Genomic DNA, 23,314 nt, shown 5'->3' with positions numbered 1-23,314 from the left:
GTACTGGTGGTTGGGTGATTGCTTGGGTTAGTTGGTGATGAGAATTCTTTGTCATCTGTCAACTTCTCATACTTTGATGCTTGATGTTTGTTTTGTTTATTCCGTGAAAAGAAGAAATGGCATAGTTGGGAAAGTTAAAAGTGACTTTTGTCACAGCCACTATTTTCAGTTACATCCGTCACATACATTGATGATGTATTATTCATATAATTAAAGAAAAGTTTGAAAATGTAACCTAAACTGGAAAGAAATCCTTTAGAATATAGCTATTTTAGAATGAGATGATGATGGTTGTTATTAAGTTCGTGAGTATGCCATCTCCATCTAACATTTGCACAATGTCTCCTTTATTTTTGACTCCCAAATTTCTCGAAATTCAAAATCCAGAAAGAAAATTGAAATCAGTTCTTAGTGATTGCAAAAGTGAACAGTGCGTTTCGTTACGGTGACCTGACCTTTTTTCTATTGGCAATATCACGAGTTGGTTTACTCCGAATTTCTATTCTGGAAAAGTGTAAAATACAACGACAACATCTAAAAATTATCATTAAAATGCTTAAGAATTGATGTCCATGTTGTTTATAATGGAAGAAGAAAAAGAAAAGTTTTGGAAACTTGAATGGTAGAATTCAGTGTCTTAAGTTTCGACATTTGCTTATTAGTAATCCACGCCATTAATTAGTTAGTTGTATCGATTATCATGAAACAGATTTGTAATTGAATTTGTCGTTTTGTGAAATCATTCTATTTGATCATGGACATGAAAGAAGAGGAAAGAATTATGTGAGTAGTCTTGTGTTATTATCAGTATAAGAATTACAGAAGTAATCAATGCATTACTTAATATTTGGGATATTTTTTGGGATGGACATATAATGATAAGTGACATGATATATTCTACATGCCTGGTATAGGATGTGATATCGAATAACTTACCATGTTTTAAGTGTAATTTTCTAATTTTGGAGTGACATGCTTTAGTTTCGGATTCTTCAGGTTCTTCCAAATCCTCGCAAAATTTTTTTTTCTAATGCAAGTCACAGTATTACAACTTATGATCAATATTAACTTTTTTTTAATTTTTAGATCTGGCCTTGTGATGAATTGCTATGAATGATTTCTCGGTAATGGATTAAGGTCAATTCCACTTCATTTTTTATAATGCCTTTTTTTGACTGCAGAATTAAACAACGTCCCTCACGTATTTCGACTTCTCGAATTATTTATGTCAATCAAACTTCACAGCCTGAGAAATATCGGTCTAATGCTATCAGGTATGACACAACAGATGTATTACTCAACAACTATCTGTGAAATGCCTATTTTATGTCTTTTTTAAGCTTTCAAAGCCAGAAAACTATAGACAGCACAAAAGGATGCACCATGCTATTATATAATGGCGGTGTGGTGGATATTTTTTAAGGACATAATTCGAATCCATAATAACAGATTATTAAAAATAAATTCTAGGTATTTTTTGCTGTCATTTTCAGCACTGCTAAATATAATGCATTTTCTTTTTTCCCACGCTTTCTGAAAGAACAATTCAGACGGTACAGCAATGTATTCTTCCTCATTATTGCGCTTCTCCAAGTTGGTCTATTTCTAGAATTGTTTTAATACTAATATGTTAAATTTCTATAGCTCACAAAAAATTATTGCTGACACATCTTTTTAATTTTACTTGATTGGATGTAATTATACTGGATTTAAATATTTCTGATAATATATTTCAAACTTGGATAAATTTATTTTACTGCATTTTTTGTTTCAGTATATTTTTTTCAGCAAATTCCTGATGTTAGTCCAACAGGTCGCATCACAACTGCGGGACCCCTAATTATCATTTTAACTGTGTCGGCTATCAAAGAAATATTTGAGGACATCGTAAGCTTTGTATGTTCTGCAGTAAAGTAAAGTGCGAGATTATATAAAGTATCGTAAAATATTATGGATTCAGAATTTTCTAGTTCAATTCTTTTATAGAAGCGAAGGAAATCTGATCAAACGGTTAATAATTACCGTGCTATAGTTTTCAGAGACTGTGAGTGGAAGTATACTTCTTGGAAAGATGTAGGTTTTATTATATAATAGATGAAATAAAAATTATTTGTATAAAATAGATGAAATAAAAAGTTGAATAGATAAGAAAATGCAAAATTACAGATCTTATAATTTTTTAAAACCAATTTTTACATCTGAAACTATAAAATAATATTTGAAATAGTTCATGAAGCAGTTTTACCATTCTCAGAAAGTCCGATCATTTTTCCTTTTTTATAAGCTTTTCCGTTTTTGTAGCTCTTCTACGATATAACGCTGGAACTGTTTATAATTTATGTTTTCATAAGATTGCATTCATATTCTTATTCTGACCTTAATTCATGCCATATCTGAGTTCATACTAAATTAGATGACTAAGTGGTTCGAATAAACTGTTGAAATTATTTCTCTGAAGATCAAACTTTAAATTTAACTCTTGAGAGTGTCATGAAATCACTGGATTGGTTTTTTAAAGGCTTGAATTTGTAAACTTCAGTTGAAAGTGGGCGATATTGTACGAGTGGAAAATAATCAGATGTTCCCAGCGGATATGGCATTGTTATCATCTAGCGAACCGCTAGCTGTAGCTTATATCGAAACTTCAAATTTGGATGGGGAAACGAATTTGAAAATTCGACAAGGACTTGAATGTACATCAAATCTGACAGTTACAGCAACAATTAGAGATTTTCAGTGTGAGATCGAATGTGAAAATCCAAATCAAAATGTAAATGAATTTACTGGGACGCTACATATGCATGATTTGCGGCGGCCTCTCAGTACGTTTGTAACGTTTTCAAAAAATTGCGGTATTATCTCTCTGCAAATTTCTCTTCGAAAATTTGTAATTAATCAGTAATGAAGCATGACACACATATTAGTGCTGTTTGGCGGTTGCAATTATGAATATTTTTTTGGGATGTCCAGTTGTCTCCAGCACCTATTTTTATCTGGTCATTTGTTGAATAAACTCTTTGGGAATATTGTCAATAGGTTGTTGATTTTTTTTTTGGTTAAAAGTGAATTTAATAAGGTATGATGTGCTCGAATAATTGTGCGAGGAAATCACGATTCGTATGCTGCAATTTTATAGGTATTCCTCAACTGTTATTACGTGGTGCTCGTTTAAAGCACACACACTGGATTTGTGGTGTAGTGCTTTATGCAGGACATGATGCCAAGCTATTAATGAATTCAAAAGTAGCTCCGTTGAAACAGTAATATTTACTTTGAGACACTCTGCTACTTTTATTCTTAAGTTTTACTGCATTTCAGTTTTATTAATAGATGAACACGCCATATATTGTTATGTAATTTTAGGATTTCATGAATTTGTATTCTACTGATGTTTCAGATCCAAAATTGATGCTATCACCAATCAGCGTATTTTGTTCCTTTTTTTTGCGTTAATTGTCCTCGCTTTTATAAGTGCTACTGGAGCGTATTTCTTCGATCATAAACGGCTAATGCATTCTTATTACCTTAGCCCTCAAGGTTTGTTTAGTTTTTCCTAACATCTTTAAATCTAATTTAACATCTAATTTAAATGAAGAGTTGGAATAGGTAAGTGCTTTTTTTTATATTTTTTCATATTGCATATTGTGTTAAATAACAAAACTGAATAGTTTGACGTTTGCTAGGAAATTACTTTATAAATATATAACCTTATCTTTTCACTTTATATTCTGACTTCATTCAGTTGTCATCAGTAAACCATTTATTCTAATTTAATATAAAAAAGTCAAGTTGTTGAAAGTCGAGTTCAAAATCTTTCCATGTTGTTTTCCTATTTTCATCTGACGGAATGCTTTAATAATATATATGTATTTGCATTTATGAATAACGTTGCTTGTTTTTTTTTTTTTTTTTCTAATTTATATTTTATATGCATTTTATCTTTTAACATTTCCAGGGAAGGGGACTTTCAACTTTTTTTGGAATATGTTGACGTTTTTCATTCTATATAATAATTTAATTCCGATCTCACTGCAAGTAACCCTTGAATTGGTACGATTTTTCCAAGCAGTATACATAAATAATGTAAGTTAGCTTTATTTCGTTCATTTCATTTTATCTTATTTTCAAATTGCAAAATATCGTATGTAGCTTGCCTTGACTTCTTTGATCACAGAGAGACTTGGTTTTTTAAGTAATGTTTAGAAATTACCAATGAGAACTCAAGTCTTCTTCATTCTTCTTACTACTGAATTCAGCTTTCTTTCGGTCACTTTTTGATCGTATGAAAAACGAAATTAAAAAATAATGGTTTGCATTTAGAAATGAGACTACACTTTTGTGTACTATATTTTTAGGATATTTCAATGTACGATGAAAGGACAGATAGTTGTGCTGTTGCGAGAACATCTAATTTAAATGAAGAGTTGGGGCAGGTAAATGCCCCTTTTTTCATATTTCAAATTATGTTCTTTTTTTCATATTTCGTAGCGGGGAACACAGCTTTATGAAATATATAACCTTATCTTTCATTTTATGTTTTTCTTCAGTCAACTATCATCGGTAAAGTATAAATTTATAACATTTTAATCGAATTACCTGAAAGAGAAGAATTGATTGCTTACAAGCTGGGAGTAAAAAAGATTAGAGCATACGAATAATATTGGTTTCTTAAAAATCATTCTTAGTATATGTTAAAATTCAAGTAATTTTCTTAATTGAACATTGATGTTTTAATTTGAGGATCAAGATGGATTTTAATATGAATTCTCATCTAAAGCTTTTTTAAGCCGGAAGTGTCAAATTTTATTGTAATTGTTTTCATTAATTTCCTTATTAATTCATTTTCAGTGATGTTCAGTATTTTGTTTAAGGTAAAATTTATAATGAGTGATAAAACCGGGACACTTACTCGCAATATTATGAAATTTAAAAGATGCTCAGTTGCGGGCATTAATTTTGGAAACGATGAAGCAGATGATTTTCAAGATCGTAATTTATCGGAGCTTATCAGGACTTCTGATGTTAATTTTTGCTTTTTAAGCTCTTTTTGTATTACTAGTTCTAATAATAATAATTATCAAACTGCGAGCTAGTTTCCCATATTCTGAATTAATGGAGCAAGGAACTGAGCAACTGGTGGCTTAATTAAATAACATATTGATTATCTCAATTACTATATTTGTTATACCAATCTCTCAATTACCATATTTAATCTATAAAATGAATATAAAAAAAAAAAAAAAAAGATTTTTAGATTTTTTTTAGAGTTTTTTTTTTTTATTGTGAATAAACAATTAAACAAACAAATACGAATTTTTTTTTTTGTTGTTTTGCTGGAGAAAGGTTTCATTATCATTATTATTTGTTTATTCATAACGAAAAAAAAAATCTGAAATTCTGTTTTTTTGAAGATTTTGTATTTGTATTCTTAACTCTTATAATTGCTGTTTAGGAAAAAGCTAACTCTGTCAAAGAGTTTCTTCGGATGATGGCAATTTGTCACACGGTTTTTCCAGAAAGGGACGAAAGTGGTACGTTACTGTATCAAGCTTCTTCACCGGATGAAGGTGCACTTGTTCGTGCTGCTGCTGCTCTTGGATTTGTGTTTCATACTAGGAAGCCGCGGAGTATTCTCGTCTCAGAGGTAGTTTTTAATTGTGAGATGTCCAATTTTTATTGGTTTTTCCTGTAATTAATAATTGCAATTCTATAAATGTAAATGCAGATTAATTTTTAATGCGTCTTTCAAATTTTCGTACTTCATTTGAGTTTGCTTGCTCTATTTTCAGTTAGGAGAAGTCAAAAATTACAACGTCTTAAATGTGTTGGAGTTTACCAGTGAAAGAAAACGAATGGGTATTGTTGTACAATGTCCTGACGGTGTTTTAAAATTGTATGTCAAAGGCGCGGTGAGAAATTTATACGAAATATATTATTTTTATTCCTATAGGCTTTTTGAGTCTCATTTTTGATTTTTCTCATCTTTGAGAATGTCACTTTACAACGAAATTTGTGCGGCACATTTGCTTAGATCTTAAGATTTTTGATTTTTCGTGGCGCTATTATTGTTATCGTATGCACTTGATCTACATTTTTGATCATCGCTGGAAATCTAGCTGTATCGATCGTGACAAAAAACTTCATGAAATGGATATTTTTCCAGGATTCTATGATTTTCCAAAGATTACGTAAGGATTCGCCAGTTGTTGACGATTGTTCCGTCCATCTTCTGGACTACGCGTCGAAAGTCTGTTATTGCTTTCAAAGAAAAAAAAAAAGAAAATTTTTAGTAAAGTTTCTTATCTTAAAACTTTCATTTTTACGACACTTAGTTTCAAAGTACTTTTTTAACTTTTAAAATGAAATATTAAAGGGTTATCGAACTCTCTGTTTTGCAATGCGTACATTGGAACTAGAGGAATATAGTAAGTGGGCAGAAAAATTTGCGGAAGCTTTAATTTCGGTGGACAAACGAAAAGAAAAATTGGCAGAATGTGCTGAGAAGATTGAAGTGAATCTTACTTTAGTGGGTGCATCTGCAGTTGAAGATAAATTACAACAGGTATTTTTTGCACATATCAAATTGCTGTGATGTTGATGCACATATGAGAGAAGTGCTATAATTCTCATTTTTTAGCAGTGAGGATTACTACAACAGAGTTAAGGATTTCATTATTATATGTGAATTTGAATAACCCACTGTATTAGATAAACAGTAATTTAATGTAGTGGAATATTCCAATTCACAATATTTGCAATTATTAGAAGCGAAGTGAGTGGGATCAGCCGGTCCAGCGCACATTCCGTCGCACGTTATGCCACTATGGCAAAATCTAATTGATTAATTATGGCTGGTTGAGTATGGATAAAAGCAAACATTGAACAAATTTCGTTTTTCTGGTTAAGATGATGGGTTCTCGAAATATTTCTATTCAGAAATTGCCTTTGGAAATACAATGTAGAATGATTAGATAAATTTGAGCATTGAAATTTTATAAATTGAATACTAATTAATGGTTTCTAGTATGTACCAGAAACAATTACGGCGTTACTGGCTGCACAGATACGTGTTTGGATGCTAACTGGAGATAAGCGTGAGACAGCCATCAATATAGCTCGTTCAGCGGGTCTTGTTCACTCGGATATGAAATATTGGTTTATCGATGGCAGTTCATGCGATGAAGTTTTTAAAAAACTTTATGATTGCAGTAGTAGTGTTCAGTCATCTACCGTTCGGTACCCATTGGTTATCGATGGTTCTGTAAGTTCAATTTTTTGATTTTGCGGTATGTTCAAAATCATTCTTATCTATACATTTCATTCATTAACACCAGCCATATTCACACAACGACAGTCGTCACTGCTGCTATCATTATTATTCACAACTTTGCTTTGTCAAAAGTTTGTTGAATTTGGAAGTAATGATGATGAGCAGATATATATTGGAGATTTTTTCTTTTTATTGCTTATATTTATGTTTTGCAGAATATAGCAAAATGGATGGATTAATTTCATATTTCTTTTTTTCATTTTATTAATTTGATTTCATGTCACTTTTAAATAAATGTGATAAGTATGGAAGAATAAGGAGCTGAGAATATTTGCATTTCTTTCACTGATAGTTAGGTTGCATAGAATTAACATAATAATATTGATAGGGAAAATGAAACATAACTAAATTTAGAATAAAAACTTTGGGGAGAATGGATTTCAAATTTCAGACTCTAAAATATGTAGTTGAATCGAAATGTAGGAAAATCTTTGTTAACTTGGCAATGATTTGTCCCACTGTCGTTTGTTGCCGGATGACCCCCATGCAAAAAGCAAAAGTTGTCGAGATGGTCCGCGAAGCCACTGATGATGTGGTTTTAGCAGTTGGTGATGGTTCTAATGATGTTGCCATGATACAAGTATTTTTGATCGTTTATTTCTTTCTTAGAGATAAATAAGGTGAACAAACAGTAGCAATAACGCCCATAAATTTTTGGGCGCAAGATAGAATGCAATATACGAAGAATTTTTTCTAGATTTTTTGCCAGTAGCTTTGAAAATTTCAGGCAGCGAATGTTGGCGTGGGAATAATCGGTGAAGAAGGTCTACAAGCAGCATCTGCTAGTGATTACTCTATTGCACAATTTCATTTCTTACGCAGACTTTTACTGGTTCATGGTGTTTGGAATTATGAACGAGGAGTGAAGGTTACTTTATTATTTCGTTTTTCGATCTCATTACTCATTATTTCATTTTCTCTTACAAATTTTTTGAAATTAGATTTGATAGCTTCAGGTGATATTATATAGCTTCTATAAGAATATATGTTTGTATTTAATCGAATTGTGGTTTGCAATCCATTCTGCATTCTCTGGTCAAACAATATTTGAACGTTGGACTATTGCTCTTTTTAATGTAGTATTTACTGCATTACCGCCCGTAATGATTGGATTATTTGACAAACCACTTCCTGACCGAATGATACTTTCCTATCCTGGCTTATATGAGAGTTTTCAGAAACGAGCATTCACTATTACTGTGAGTTATACTTAATTAAAAACTTTCTTTTACCATTCCAAAATTTATTGTGAGAAGTGTATCACTACCTTGCAAATATTTAGCGAAGTTGATTGATAACTTTTCTATTTTTTGTTGGTTTTCTTTTCATTTTAAATGTATAACTTGCTGCATTTATTTTAGCAATTTGCAGTATGGATCGGTTTAGCAGTTTGGCATTCGTTACTTCTTTTTTTTTTATCTTTTGCTTTTCTATATGATCCTGTTGTGTGGGAAAATGGTAGAGTTGGAGGCTGGTTGATGCTTGGAAATTCATGCTATACGGTTCGTCTAACTTTATTTCTTTAACTGAATTGGGATATCAATTTATAAAACAAAAAACGGTAATAAAAAGTTTTGTTGATCAGCAGAATGAAAAAAACATGTAACGCAATTAGTCAATTAATCTGGTTTCCCGGCTTACAGTTATATTTGAATGAATATAATGTGAAGTGCTTTTGAAATTTGCATTATCCACAACTTTTCAGTTCGTGGTAACAACAGTTTGCCTTAAAGCTTTGTTAGAATGTGATTCTTGGACAATTGTTATATTATTTTCATGTTTCGGCTCGATTTTATTGTGGTTTATTTTTCTTCCGCTTTATTCCATGGTACTTGCTTTATTTTATAATTTATTGGATCATAGCTTATTCACTTATTCATTTGGTAAATGATTATCTTTTTTATAAAACGTAATCTATAATTTTTGAAAATCACGAATCTTTACTTCTTAGATTTCTTAAAAAAATGAATTATAGGTTTGGCCAATTTTACCAGTTGGTGAGTATATGTCTGGTATGGCAACCATAATGTTGAGCTCATCATCTTTCTGGCTGGCATTCATTTTCATTCCTTTAACAACGTTATTTACTGATTTTATCATCAAAGTGTAGGTCTAGATTTCTTAGCAGTCTGAACTTAATTTTTTTTTAATTCTGATTAATTTCTGGAAATGGAGTAGGTAGTTTAAAAAAAAAAAAAAAAAAAACAATATGTACGGGAGGAAATTGTACAGAAATACATTATTCTAGTTTAATCGCGATAACAAATTTTATTTATAAAATTTAACTGTCTTAAATCAAGTAATTTCCCGGAGTATGCGTACTTTTCGTATTTCCACGTAGAAAAAGAAATGCTGGAAAGAGAGCTTTCAGGATCCGGATGACTTTTGCGCCGACCCCTAGAGAAATAATATATTTCCATGAACATTTCAAAAAGCAGAGTCGTGACATATACTGCGAGTTACATTGGTAATCCTTTTTCTTTCGGCAAAATTTTAATTTTTTCTGTTGCTAGATCCGTATGTAACGCTGTTCTTTCCATGTGTTTTTTTTTTTTTTTCTTTTTTTCAAATCCATAAAAAGATTAGAGGTTATTATATTAATTGAGATGTATTACTATATTTGTAGGATCTTTTCATAAAATATCATTGCTCACCAATAGATTTTTTTTGCTTGCCCTTTGTTCTCACAGTAATTCAATATGCCCTTTAATGAAATAAAATGATGTAATATTTACTGGATTCTGGATTTTTCAAGCTTTCCAACTCATCACACATTTTATGAACCGGAACTGACATCCAGTTGAAATGCCCTTCTATGCTTAATTCAATTCATCGGAAGAGATATTAGATATGTAGAACTCTATAGCTAAGGTATTCTACGTAATTTTTGGGTTTTCATTTCGATATGTGCATATCGCTCTAAAGTTTCAAAGTCATATTTCTTACTGCAGCATAACTCCAGTCGGAATATCTAGGATAATTTTTAATAAAATATAAAATTGGCATTTTTTGCTTACTGTAGTGTAGTTCCGTGTAAAATAATAAATTTCCAGTTCAGGATTTCACAATCCTACAATTTTCACACATTTTTGTAGCACATTACAGCCAGTAGTAGTGGTACATTTATAACAACGCGCTTTGTATATAATGATACTGAACTTTTAGTATAATATATATATATATATATATATATATATATACTGAGGTTTTGAATATAAGGTTGCGAAAACTGCATTTTTTCTGTTGAAGGAAGTTGGTTCTATAAGTCACAAAGATTATGTAACTGCTTACAGGTTACATTTAAAAAAAATGTGGTACTGTTACATCACTGTGTAGAATGTTGCAAAATCAGGAAATTTTCGGATCCGCTTAATTCTGTATTCTGTAAATTTTTTATAAAAGGTGGAAGTAGAAATGTGGGGATAGGTGCGCTCTTCATTGAATTTTTCAAATATTTTATGTTAAGAGTGATCTCTCCACGTATTTGCTATTCTAGGCGAATTTGTTTAAGAAGGAGTTACATTAGAAGGCATAATGCTGCACCCAGTATAGATCTGTTTTTTTTAAAAAAAGTTGTTTATTTGTGTCGACTAATTGTAGTTTACGGCGTACTGAACAATTTGATCGATCAGAAAAAAATGGTCATCAATAAACGATGTGATAGCATTAGTGAGAGTCGTGCTTTAAGATTAGTTGGAAAACATCGGTCTGATCAATGACTGAAGTCATTGCAAAAAGTCACTAACTTGAATTTTAAAGCGATTATATTTCTTTTTCCCCAGTAATTCTTAAGTAAGTTTTACTGAATTAGTGATTTCACTTTTTAGATGTTAAATTCTCTGTTACTACTAGCTCACAGAGATTGTTTTAAATTGTCCATTCTATCTGATATTTTTATGGAATGTAAAACTTTCATGTGTTCAGGAGATCGTCCGTTTTGGAATATGATGAAATAAACAATTGGTCCTATCAAGATATTGCCTCCGAAGAACAAGTAGATTCAGTCACAGTCTCAGAAGGTGCACTTTTAAGCCTAAAGTTTCCTTGCAAATGTAGAGAGATAATGGCAGATAAGAGATGAAGTGGAACAGAGATTTCCAGCTTTTTTTAAACAAATGACCGTGACAATTTCGTGTTTTTAACATAAATAAAGATCTAAGTGCTAAAAAATCCTCAGTGAGGATTGCAAAAAATACATTCAGAGTATAATCATAACTTTTTTCTCAGCAAGGAATTAATACGCAGACGAAGTGGTTCAATGATACTGCTCAATGAATACAAAACCTGCGCTTTTTTAATTCTTGAATTAATAAGTTCACTGTCCATATCTATTACTATTGTTGTTATCGAAAGTTATCGACTTATGGGAAAATCAGGAAATCAGCAGGTCAAAGACGCCCTGGGTAGAATAATGTAGTCCACAGAATGAATTATTTTCATGTCACAGATTTCTTATTCTATCTCTCTAAAATGCATCTTGCAGGCCTATAGTTTTTTCATTCTCTTACTGGTTTTTACAAATTTACCAGTGTCTTTTTAAATCTCTTTCGTATTTATCCAAAGAAAAAATAGGGTTTCGTGTGAGATATTCTAAAGTCAGTGAGGAAAAAATTCTGTATAGTTCTTCTTCTAAACTGGTCGCTACCACTGAAATCATTGCTTAGTAATTTAACATTAATAGCATATCTTCAGAATAGGTGCCGAAATGCAGAATGGTAGTTTCAGCTAGTTTTCAGAAAATTTTTGAATTTTGTTAATAAGTAAAATGTTTAAAAAATTTATTTGTTTTAGTTATTGGTTTATTTTATTTTCTTTTGTCTCTTTTGTCCTGTTAACGTCTATTTATGCTTTTCTATTTATGCCTTTCTTATCTCTCCGTTTCTATTTATGCCTTTCTTATCTCTCCGTTGCAAGTCCCCAAATAAATGAATTCTTGAGTTCTATTTCGTTCAATATTATTTGCCTCTTCTATTTTAAGCAAATGATAGTAGATTAGGTTTAAAACTATCCAGTGAAAACAAGAAAAGTTTTAGTCTTCGAAAAAAGTCTATTCCATAGGAAATAAATTTAAAGGTAAATCAGCCTAAGTAAAACAAAAAGTAGTGATTTTGAACCAGTGCTTTCGAATTCTGGGGTAACTGAAGTAAAGGGAAATAAGGAAAACAATTGTGCAAGATGAGACAAGACAGTACCTGTAGGAAACAGGTGATAAAAGTATTACATTAGTAGTCGCAGATCTACCGATCTTTGGGATACTTTAATCTTAAACTGGGTAGCTGAGACAAAAAGCAGTTTCCCAACCATCTTCCTCGCTATTCTGTTTGCTTACCCGCAATTCTGGTAGTTGTGTTTATGATAGCTAAGTGATTTTATTCCCCGCATTGATAATTAATGGATAGAAAGTATATTTCTACATTAATTTCAAAGCTTTCAATATTCCCAACGTTTCGGCGATGTGATAAAAACTTTCAGAAATGTCAAAATGTCATTTCCAGCAAAAAAAAAACAATATCAATAATCGGTCTTTTTTCTCACAAAAACTACGTAGCAGGAAATACCACTGGATAAGAGCGACAAGGATTCGCTCATTGCTTCTTTCACGTTTTACAGTTTATTCCTAAAACTTCTCGTTAAAATATTTTGGTAATGAATGAGTTGACTTGAATTTCTATTTATTTTCCTAAAAATCCTCTGAATACTACTATAGATAATCAATGTAGTTAATTCTCGAATAATCCCCAGTTAAATTTTTGCTATGTAATTTTAGCCTATATTTCCCAATAGTACCTTTGTGTTTGCCCATTATTAATGTAGATCTTCAAACAAACGATATTTATCTCAAAAATTAATCAAAAAAATTTAGAAGAAATGATCGAAATGTTTTTTCGCCAGTGTATGTACACACACATAAATTAATCAAAAGAAATTTCCGAAAAGCAACGAGTACTTTCGAAGCTCTTTAAGATGGGGTTATAAGGCCTACTTTAAATCTCAAAAGGTAGCTAAAACGCATCTGAGTCGCTAATTATTTTCCACATAAATTATGAAAATATTATACAACAGATAACAAAAATTTACTATTCACCAACAATCCAAAAGAATCAATAAATCTATCATTGCTAGAACTATGAGGTGAAGAAATAATTCGGTGGAAGGATGAAACACAGAAAAGAACAATTAGAAATATTCCTTTAAAACTTACTTGTGCCAGTTTAAGGGTTTCTGTAAAAACACGAACTTAAAACTGATTACTAATTATATTTAACTAGCCAGGATCAAAAGGACTATTCTTTTAAAAAGCTAGATAAAACTAGCTCTATGATGTGATCTCCCCTCTTGCTGGCAACAATGGCAATATAAGTCATAGTAACAATAAAAACAACAATAACAACCATAATAACAATAACTGTCAAAATTATCGATCATTTGTGAGACGAATCACAAAAGCCAAGAAATACCGTGCATATCACGAAGTGTCACAGTTTGTAATGTTGATGATTAGAAACGAGAATGCTTGAAGTCTTGATTGGAACTTTCTAAATAAAAATATTGAGGATCTTGGAATAGTAGAATAAAAAACAAGAACACGTGAAACGTATAGAAATAAAGGCAAGATATGCTAGATATACATTCATGGAAACAGTATAGATTTCAAACGACAAATGCAGTTCCAGCTGTCTAAACACAAAACGTCCAATGCGTCACTGATTACACATTTCGTTAAGGTCTTGGCACCAATGCTTCTCACAAATCTCTCCCATATATCTAACTTTTTAAGTGAACTTTTGATTGATCCTAAAAAAATAATTTTTCTGGAGTTAAATAAATAAGAAGTTTTTCGGAGATCAGGAATTCAGGAAACAAAATTTTAATTTGATCAAATAAATCAAAAATCTGTAAACCAAAATAAAAAGTTAATTAATAATTTTGCAAGAATTTTATAATAAAAAGAAAATAATTCGTCACAAAATACCGGGAAATTAGTAAAAATGAAATTAATTCAGTCGGATATAATGAAGAAAATCAATTTAAGCAATGTCGTGCTCGTACTTCTATCATTTCTGCAAGAAGCTAAGTAAGCTGTTGAAGCTAATAGCTATGATTAGTCAAATCTAACTGCATATAAGCTTATCATAACGAAGAACTTAGATTCACAATAGACTAGCATTGGTTTTATTCAAATCAACGGCGCTTTTCTGAGGTAGTAGAAAGAGGGGATTCGAAAAAGCACGGTGTGTGTATGCTATAACTACAACCTCGGGAAATGAGACAGGACACTTCAAAACTTGCAAAATCGTAAGTGGTGATAATTTGCAAGCAAAGAAATACATTCAACATAGGACACAGATAAGTTATTCTAATAATTACATTTCTTCTTTAAGCAACTGCCATATACAAATGTTTAAACATGAAAGAGATAAAGTCTAAGAAAGCACAGAAAATCTAAAAGAAACCAAAAGCCATTCCCAATTATTACTATGAAAAGCCTAACAAAGATAATCATCAGCAGCTATTTTATTTCGCAAATTCAATGACTTCAAGGCTTCTATTTCATCTTTGTTTTAGCATAAAAGTTTCGGAATCAAAAATATGTTACAGAAATATAGGAAGACAAATCACTAGCGTTAACGAGGAAAATAAAATCGTTTGGTATCAAGCGTATCACAAAAATATTTGCAGGAGTGAAGAGAAAAAAATTACGGATGTGATGAAAGTAAAACAGTTCAAGTGCAAACTATTATTTTAAAATGACAAATATAAACAGGAAAACTAAAACAAGCATAAATATTATATTTCATTATAACAAAATTGCCCCGGTCGTCTTGAATGATTTACAACAATTTTCTTTTTATATTTCTTGGAAAATTTTTAAAACAATGAACTATGATATTATGAGAATACAAATATTTAATTTCAATTATTTAAATTATTATTCCTCATATATATATTAAAATTCCTCCTATTACAACGGAATCTGAAATGGTCTACTGCAGTGCGCTAAAAAATAGGAAGTCAAAGACATATTTTGATTCAGAGGAATAAAATTCCCGAAAAGTGGACAAACAGGTTTATGATGCACTAATCTTTATTTAGAATCGTGGTATTAATGTTCGGTTGAAGCGAAGCATTGCATCACGCTCCATTCTTGCAGGTTCATCGATTGTTTTGATCAGTGTGATCGGATCAAAGGTAACACAGCTCAGGCCATTGCCATTTATATCAGTACTGCTCTCGTTCGGTCCATCTAGTGAAGAGGTTGCAAAAATTCGCTCCAGTGAAACAGTAGAAGAAGGAATTGTCAGTAGTTCGGTAGCTATCTCGGCTAGTAGTCCGTATTTAACGGCATTGAACTGCCAGTATTGCAGTGGAGCTAAATTTCGACTGTTTAATGTTATTGGAAGCGCACTTGTTGCTATCGCAAGTGATGATGGCGGTGTTTGATTGGTCCCAGCCTGAAATCTAATTAGAACATATTGGTTACTAGGAATTCAGTATAACCTCCGAGAAAGTCTTCCGAGAAAACTCTTCTCTGATAGCAAATCTTTGGAATGCTTATAACAGTATGTCAATATGTTTAATTGAAATTGATAAATTTGCTTGTTTTGAGCGAAATTCAAAACTTACAGCAAGTTCATCGAAATAAGACTGTACAATTGCTTCGGCATAACGATTTTTAGCAGCAGCTTGTTGCTTTTCCTAGGATTTTAGTAATTTCAAAACCAATTTAGAATAAGAACTTCTAACTTGGCGGTTAAATTAGGCTATTCTACATAACAATTACATAACAGTTATTTTTTTATAAGGAAGTGCAAAGACTTGCAGAAAGTTCATCGAAATACGACTACACTATCCCCAGTTTTAGAAGAAAGTTTCTAAGTAATCGAACTCTCAGAATTCATTACTTTCGCTGTCTTAATTAACACCTTGTTTATAACCTAGCTTTTCCAATGACTCGAATTATGTGAAGGTATTTTTTAAATTAATGTTTTGAAAAGGTAAAATTACTGCAAAATAAATATGTTAAACAATTTATGATAATCCTTAACAATACCTTCATCATTTTTCGGCGTTCATTTGCAGCATGGATAAGGTCCGGATAGAGAGAAGTACTTTTTGTAATATTCTGACACGAAAGTGATATATCGCTGTTTCCAATATTACCGATACTCTTACTGCCATTTCTTGAACTGCTGCTACTCATTCCAGAAGCTGCTGCCAACGACGAGGCAGCAGATGCACGATCTGTTACTGTCACAAGCAGTGCATCAACGCCACCATTTAGCCGTGCAGTACGACGAGCCACTATTTCTTCCGCCACCCTCATACGTTCGTTTAACTACAAATTATTATATGGATCTTTCAGTCCTCCAATTTAGAAACTGTCAATTCTGTATTTAATTTCCATATTTTGGATTCTAATGTGGAAATCATTTTGAATTAGTTAATTTCCATATCAAGTTTTGTGCCTTACGTATCTTGAAATTTGAACTTTGTAATTTATAACAGTATCCATTGAGCTTCTGCACTTCTTTACAAAACAGTTTAAGTGATTTGCTAAACAAAGGAATAAACAAAGGAGTATATATATATACTAAAAAAGGAATATATTTTGCTCAAATTTTACAATTTCAGTTTTTTCCAAAGATAATATCAATGATTCTTCTGTACAGTGGTCATCTCTTTTTTCACTTTTTACCAACCAAAAAAAGTTGATATAAAGATTCTTCAATACCTCTTGCTCGATAGCATTCCTAGCATATGATAATTGCTCGTCATCCAATAGTAGAGCTAAATGTGGATTCAAAGCTGTTGCTTGAATGAATGTTCCATCAAAATCAGGAGCAGTAATATCTAATATTGATGCCGTACGCTTCTGTAAATCCGTTTTCAACTGAGTCGCTAAATCTCCAAGTACAGTAAAATCCTGGAATTTGACGATTTTAATTTGGAATTTAAATTTCAATTCTCATATATATCTTACAATCTAGCAAGAAATATGTTCGCTTTACAAGATCAGTTTATAGACACGTTAATTTAATGTATTAAAAGATCTAACATAGAGCTTTTTTGATTTCAAATAGCAATACTTTAAGCTAACTTCTGCTCGTGCACTCCATATTAAAGAGGTATATTTTTGAGATCTTGATAATTGAAACCGAATTAGTGGAAACAGTTTCACTCAGAAGAAGAAAAAAAGGAACTGGGCCAAAAATTTATAAAATCAGACTCGTTTGTTTGTTAAATTTTCATTCTCTCTCCTAGCTTCGTCAGCTTTGTCATATATATTGCGATTCAAGGAGTAAATATACAAGATCTGTTTAAGCATTATAAGAAAACTTGGGTAGTAGTGAAGGGAAAGAACTCGAGAAATAATTCGAAATAAATATGTAGGTTCGGAATAATATTTTCAACATCAGCATTTACTGAGCATGATCTTTGTTAGAGTAGCTTACAGAACAAAACATCTATATTTTAAATATGTAATGTGGAATTCTTGTTTTTTTTTGCAAATATATAGTTCTAATGAGGTATTTGATTTTCAACTGTGATTACTTTTCGAAATGTGATTATATAAATATATATATTTATAGAGAGAGGGAGAGAAAGAGAGAAAGAGGGAGCCTTACTGGGTGATTACCAAGAGAGTGTTTGTTTATCATAATAATTGTAACTTTTAACAAACCGACTGAACAAATGATTTTTTCATGCAAATAGAATTCTTCGATTCGCCCTATTTTCCACTTAATAAATTATTTCTTATGTAATAAAAGATACACACTTTCTCAAGGGAAAGTTGCAACTGCATCAGTGACGGAACAACACCATCAATTGTTGCATAAACGCCATCCTGTATTACTTTCATATGAGTGTGAAAGAGCCGCAATAGCTTTGAGACATTTTCCAGAACTTGCCTTAATATACAATTTATTAGGATGAGGAAAAATTGTGAGATTTGATGTATGGCTATTGTTTTTTCTTGTCACTTGCATTGGGAACATGTTAATCTACCGCCCTAGTGCACTGTAACCGTCTATTTAATAAATTGTCGACCTTTTTCTCCTCTCTTAAGCTTGTTATATACATTTCATCTACATAAATATAAAAATAGAAGCTGAAAACTTTAGAAGCTAATAATTACCACTGGGATTCGCTGATTGTTTCAACTGGGTATTCAAAAGATACTTGCGCACAAACACATAGGAATGCATCTTTCAGTTCGAGAATGGCATCAATGAGAACAAGAAACGAATCAGCAATGGGTATTGATACTGGGTGTCCTGAACGTACTTATCTTGCTTATGCTGAATTTTATGATAAAAATACGTAAAAATCCTGTACATTAAATTTTACCGACAGTCTGCTGCAACAACTGCATAGCATTTGGTCTTGTGACGAAATTCAAAATCATGCTATAGAAGCTTTTCTTTAGTTCTTCAATTCCTTCATTTGCATCTATTACATTCAACAAAGACTGGGTCAACTTTTGATTGTATGGCTCCAGCTAAATTAGTTAATTGCATGAATTATATTAATTGCGAATTTTAATTTTCATTTTGGGAATACCGTCAAGCAGAAAACAAGAAGCAAATGATTTTTTTTTTTTTTTGTTTTCTGGATTCAGAAGGTTTTCTGTATTGATTAAGAACCATAGACCTGGACGAAATTTTCAGTAATGTGAAAATCAAAATAGAAAAAATCAAAATACCATCCGAGGGAAGATATCTTCTGGAGAAACACTAATTCCAACTAATTCACATACATCATTACAGAGATGGCGCGATACTTTGTCACTTGAGACATCAAAATCTGAGAGAATCTGAAGATATGAAAATGTTTGATTGAAATTAATTACCGTCGCTCGCCATATAAATTTTATCAAAAGTAATTTATAAAAAAAAATTTATTCGTTCAACGAATAGTGTATTCTAATGTATTGTCTAGAATGATGCATTGAAATGAAGAACAATTATTATCTTGAATAACCTGCTCAACTGTAGATTTGATAGCATCTGCGACATTTAGTTGATCAGCAAGTGGTCGAACACCAAGTAATGCAACTTCTACTCGTTGTGCTAATGGACTGTGGAAGGCTACAGATACACAAAGTCGAATCAGTGGTCGCATTTCCTCCATTCGCGTAGCAGATGATTTCGGCGATTCCGTGCCAGATTGATTCTCATCAGACACTTCGAAACCACTGTCTGAGTTAATGGATGTTGAATCTTTCGACTCCAAGTCCTTCGATTCTTCCTCAAATAGATTCATTTATCTGTTTCCAGTAAATAGATTAGCATTGAACAATCTAAGAAAAATGGAAGTTTTGAATTCCATTTTCTGAAAATTTTCTCAGCCTTTAAATTTGAAAAAATAAAATCGAGGGCTTTCAAATATTTTTAAAGAAAGATCCAACAAATACCTTATCATCAACACTTGTAGGAAGTGCAGCAGAGGATGCTGATGTATTTAATTTCAATACATCAATCATGACAGCAACTTTTTTTGCAGTGGCTAGTTGATTTTTTAAATTGATAACCGTTCTTGTATGCTCTGTATTGATTATCTAAAATTACTATCCTGCTTACCATTATCTTTTTTAAAGTTTTAATGTGAAAATTGTTGTCTGAGCAATACCGGCAGGAATGTCAATTTTGTAAGTTGTTTTATAGAGGAAATACATACTAGAGATATTAGACATTTACTGAGAGCGTTAGCTCTATCAATATGGCCTTGAAGAGAAAAAGGAGAGACATTCCTGAGAAAAAATTTACGCATTACCGATTAAAGCTAATGAAGTCAAATTGTTTGACATTATTTCTGGAAACTAAAAATTTTTTTTCAATGTCAGAAACGTAGTTTGCAAAATACAGAATATAAATCACAGACTTCCTCTATATAGTTAATGTCATGCGGCATCGAAAAACGTGGTTGAACATATTCCATGAATTCACGAAAAAATGAATTTTCGATGATGTTTAATGGTAGCTGACTGGCAGAAAGCATTAGTGCCAATTTAACTTCCATCTCTTTCTGCTTTCGATCTTCACGATTCCATTTTCGACCGATCGCTATTGCACCACTTGTCGCACTACTGCTAGCAGCCATTAATAAATTTGCAGTCAACACATCTGCCAATGAACTATCTGAAGGGTGAGAAGATATTTTGAATTAACGTGCTCTTACTCTATGACTTAGAATTAGCATAACAGATTTTTTGAAGATTAAGTAAAAAGTTTATCTCTATATTATAGATTACTAAACTCGTGAATATATTTAAAGCTGCAGAATAACTTGAAACATTCCACTTCTTTTAATCCCTTAAAAATCGTACAACTGTCTCTTTCTGCTTGTTTTTTTTTTTTCTGATTCATTACTTAACCAATTTATTCTTCGTTCAAAATTACCTAACCAAACAATTTATAAAGAGGCAATTTAACAAAGATATGATAATTTTCACAATTAGATCGAAAGCAATAAAATTTTGAATGATGAACAAAAAAACTAACTGCTTTTGATTGGTGGTGAATTTCCGGATGCACTTCGTGTGTTGCTAATACCACCACAGTTGTTACCATTATCATGTTCTGAGTTATTGAAAATGGCAGCAATTGGATTTTGTAACAAATGACCATTTCCACTAGCTAAAGCTGCCACACTCGCCCTTGCATTTAAAACATCCAGAATACTACTTAAAAGACTTGTTAATAATTCGAATTATGTATTGGATCTATCACATTTATTAGTGTATTGAATTATTCATTACAAACAACTGTATTTTTGTCTGAGAATAGTTTTTTAAGCTAAGTTGCTGAATGAAATACAGACCTAACATTATGAGCGGATTGCTTTCCGGAATTAGCAACAATATTTGAGACAGGTGTATGTTGTCTTATAGAATTGAGTGAATTTCCTGACGAACAACCATCATGACCATGACTTTTCAAAATATTATTGCTACCACTGTTGCAGCTATTTCCAGCTGTTCTCACACGGCTGCTACAACTGTTTAGCTGTGCAACGTTGCCTGATCCGGAAGACGCAGGAGCAGGAGAAACTGACATCTGAGAAGAATTACTGCTAATGTTATTTAGACGGTCACGTGAGTAGATAGCCTGAAACTATCGAATTTACTGCTTATGACTAACTGCAGATTTACTGAAATGGTCCTATGTCCCTCATATACCTACTCCAGGTTGATCACTCTTAAGCTCATTCTATAGTTTATGAATTTACAGATGAGAGCAAGTTTTCTTAAGACTAAATAATTAGACAAACCTTTAACTTTTGGTATTCCACATATTGGGGTGGATGTTTCTTAAGATGACAAGCAAGTGTACTGGTGTGCGGTCCTTTCAATACATACGTACAATTACCAACAATACATCTGTAAAAATTATCTTGCTTAATTTAACTGACCGTCTAATACGTCTAATACTCAGAAAACTTCGAAAGCCCACCTGCTCAGGTTTTCAGCCTTGTTATAAACAAAGAACTTCCAAACCGGAGTCTGCTTATTGGTTCCACCGCTTCGGATAGCTGCAGCTGGATTACGATGCCAAGACCAGTCATCTTCACTGAACAGAGCGGCAGCTGGCGATGATGCTGCAGCTATGGCACCCGGAATTGGTGGTCCTGGTGGCACTACAAAACTGTCTCGCTATATCAGCAATTTTCAGGTTACGAAATTAATGGATTACTAAAAATCAGACTTCAAATCATTTAATTTAAAATTTTTCGGAAAGGATTTTTTAAGTCTAACATATTAATATAATAAACAACATCGTACACAACTTCACACATAATTTTGCGACAAATAAATTGGAAGTGGGTCATTTCAGTAAAATATTTACCACTTGGAGTAGCTGATTTGCCGCGGCCTTTTTGATTCGTAGGTTGCATTTGCTGCAATAAAAAAAATAATTCAATTGGTTAATAAAAAAAAACAATACTTATCAAAAAGCTAGCTGTGAATGAAATTTTTAGTTATGGTAAGCCTCGGTTTTTATTAGCAAATAAGGCAATATCTTACTTTCATGTATGCATTGGTAGCTTGAAAGATCATTGCTGTGGAAAATGCATCTACGAGACTTTGACCACTTCTTGGATACATCAGACTGTTGCTATTGCTGCTACTATTAGCATTTGCGCACAAATCATCTCGTTCCCGTTCCTCTTTCATGAAAGATGTAGAACTGGATGAACGGGCCGATGATGGACCTGCAGGTGATTGACCTCCATTTGCTGCATCATCCAGAGGACTGCCACTATTTTGGTATGTAAAGGTTGGCTTTTCCACAATTACCTGCAAATTGAATTTCGAGACGCAGCTTAAGCCTAATATCAGTGTCCTATGCTTAATCTCCACATTATCGTGTCATAAAAAATTTCAAATTTGAAGATGTTACTTGAGTAGGTAGAGATGATCGAAATTTTTTAGGCTCAGGAGCTTCTCCTTGGACAACGATACTCATCGCTCGCTTCTAAACAGTTTCTTGAATTTTCAATGAATTATTTGTATTATCCTGCAAAGATTTAGGAGTTTTCATATAAAAGTGAATAGCTAGAAAAACGTCTCAGAAAGCGTGAATTATTTGCTTGAAGCATCATGAAATATCGCCAAATATTATTCACCATAATAATCAATAAGATCATATAAATATTAGCGACGAAGTTGAATACGCAAATTCATGTAATGTCTCTAACCAAAATATTCCGCTCTCTTTCCATATCTTCCGTAAAATTTCACTAGAAATTCTGGAAATGGGATCAATCAAGTTCACATAAAAATTGCTTCTCTGTTCTCACATCTTTAAATATTTATAATCTATATGTACTTCAAAGGAAGAGTTCATTTTTTACGCGTAATCCCTAGAACGAACAATAACTTTATGATATTGAAAGGATCAGCGTTTTTAATTTTAGGTAAAAGGTGAGTGCATAACCAACCTATACTAAAAAGACAATGATGTCATTCCTTTCTGACCA

At 32.1% G+C, this 23,314-nt stretch overlaps 2 protein-coding genes across 3 annotated transcripts; one reads left to right on the top strand and one right to left on the bottom strand.

Annotated features, from left to right (window-relative positions):
• Nucleotides 1-1,161: 1,161 nt before the first annotated feature.
• On the top strand, nt 1,162-11,411 carry Bma-tat-1 (phospholipid-translocating P-type ATPase, flippase family protein; the record flags this gene model as incomplete). The annotated part of the gene is made up of 23 exons (XM_043076788.1): nt 1,162-1,274; nt 1,494-1,593; nt 1,789-1,887; nt 1,987-2,073; nt 2,540-2,822; nt 3,137-3,260; nt 3,398-3,537; nt 3,956-4,083; nt 4,356-4,433; nt 4,872-5,021; nt 5,453-5,644; nt 5,790-5,909; nt 6,164-6,247; nt 6,374-6,562; nt 7,025-7,261; nt 7,722-7,910; nt 8,058-8,198; nt 8,287-8,529; nt 8,692-8,832; nt 9,036-9,158; nt 9,306-9,436; nt 9,702-9,797; nt 11,255-11,411. 23 exons carry the CDS (start codon nt 1,162-1,164, stop codon nt 11,409-11,411), a joined length of 3,345 nt encoding a protein of 1,114 aa, XP_042932722.1.
• Nucleotides 11,412-15,420: 4,009 nt separating this feature from the next.
• Nucleotides 15,421-22,800, bottom strand: Bma-mig-39 (hAT family dimerization domain containing protein; the record flags this gene model as incomplete). Of its 2 annotated transcripts, none has more annotated exons than XM_043076786.1 (18): nt 15,421-15,783; nt 15,956-16,027; nt 16,383-16,667; nt 17,064-17,255; nt 18,111-18,243; nt 18,471-18,609; nt 18,683-18,833; nt 19,038-19,148; nt 19,316-19,582; nt 19,749-19,892; nt 20,216-20,472; nt 20,836-21,017; nt 21,155-21,441; nt 21,605-21,713; nt 21,787-21,970; nt 22,180-22,231; nt 22,359-22,631; nt 22,735-22,800. In XM_043076786.1, the coding sequence occupies 18 exons, from the start codon at nt 22,798-22,800 to the stop codon at nt 15,421-15,423; spliced, it is 3,267 nt and encodes a 1,088-aa protein (XP_042932720.1). The 2 variants fall into 2 exon arrangements, with proteins under 2 accessions (XP_042932720.1, XP_042932721.1); XM_043076787.1 differs by having other exon boundaries at nt 20,216-20,457.
• Between the last annotated feature and the right edge of the window lie 514 nt (nt 22,801-23,314).

Source organism: Brugia malayi (assembly GCF_000002995.4).
Source record: "Brugia malayi strain FR3 genome assembly, contig: Bm_v4_Chr1_scaffold_001, whole genome shotgun sequence".
Classification (NCBI taxonomy): Eukaryota; Metazoa; Nematoda; class Chromadorea; order Rhabditida; family Onchocercidae; genus Brugia; species Brugia malayi.
The sequence above is the reverse complement of the archived record's forward strand: the minus strand, read 5'-3'. Positions and strand labels throughout refer to the sequence as shown.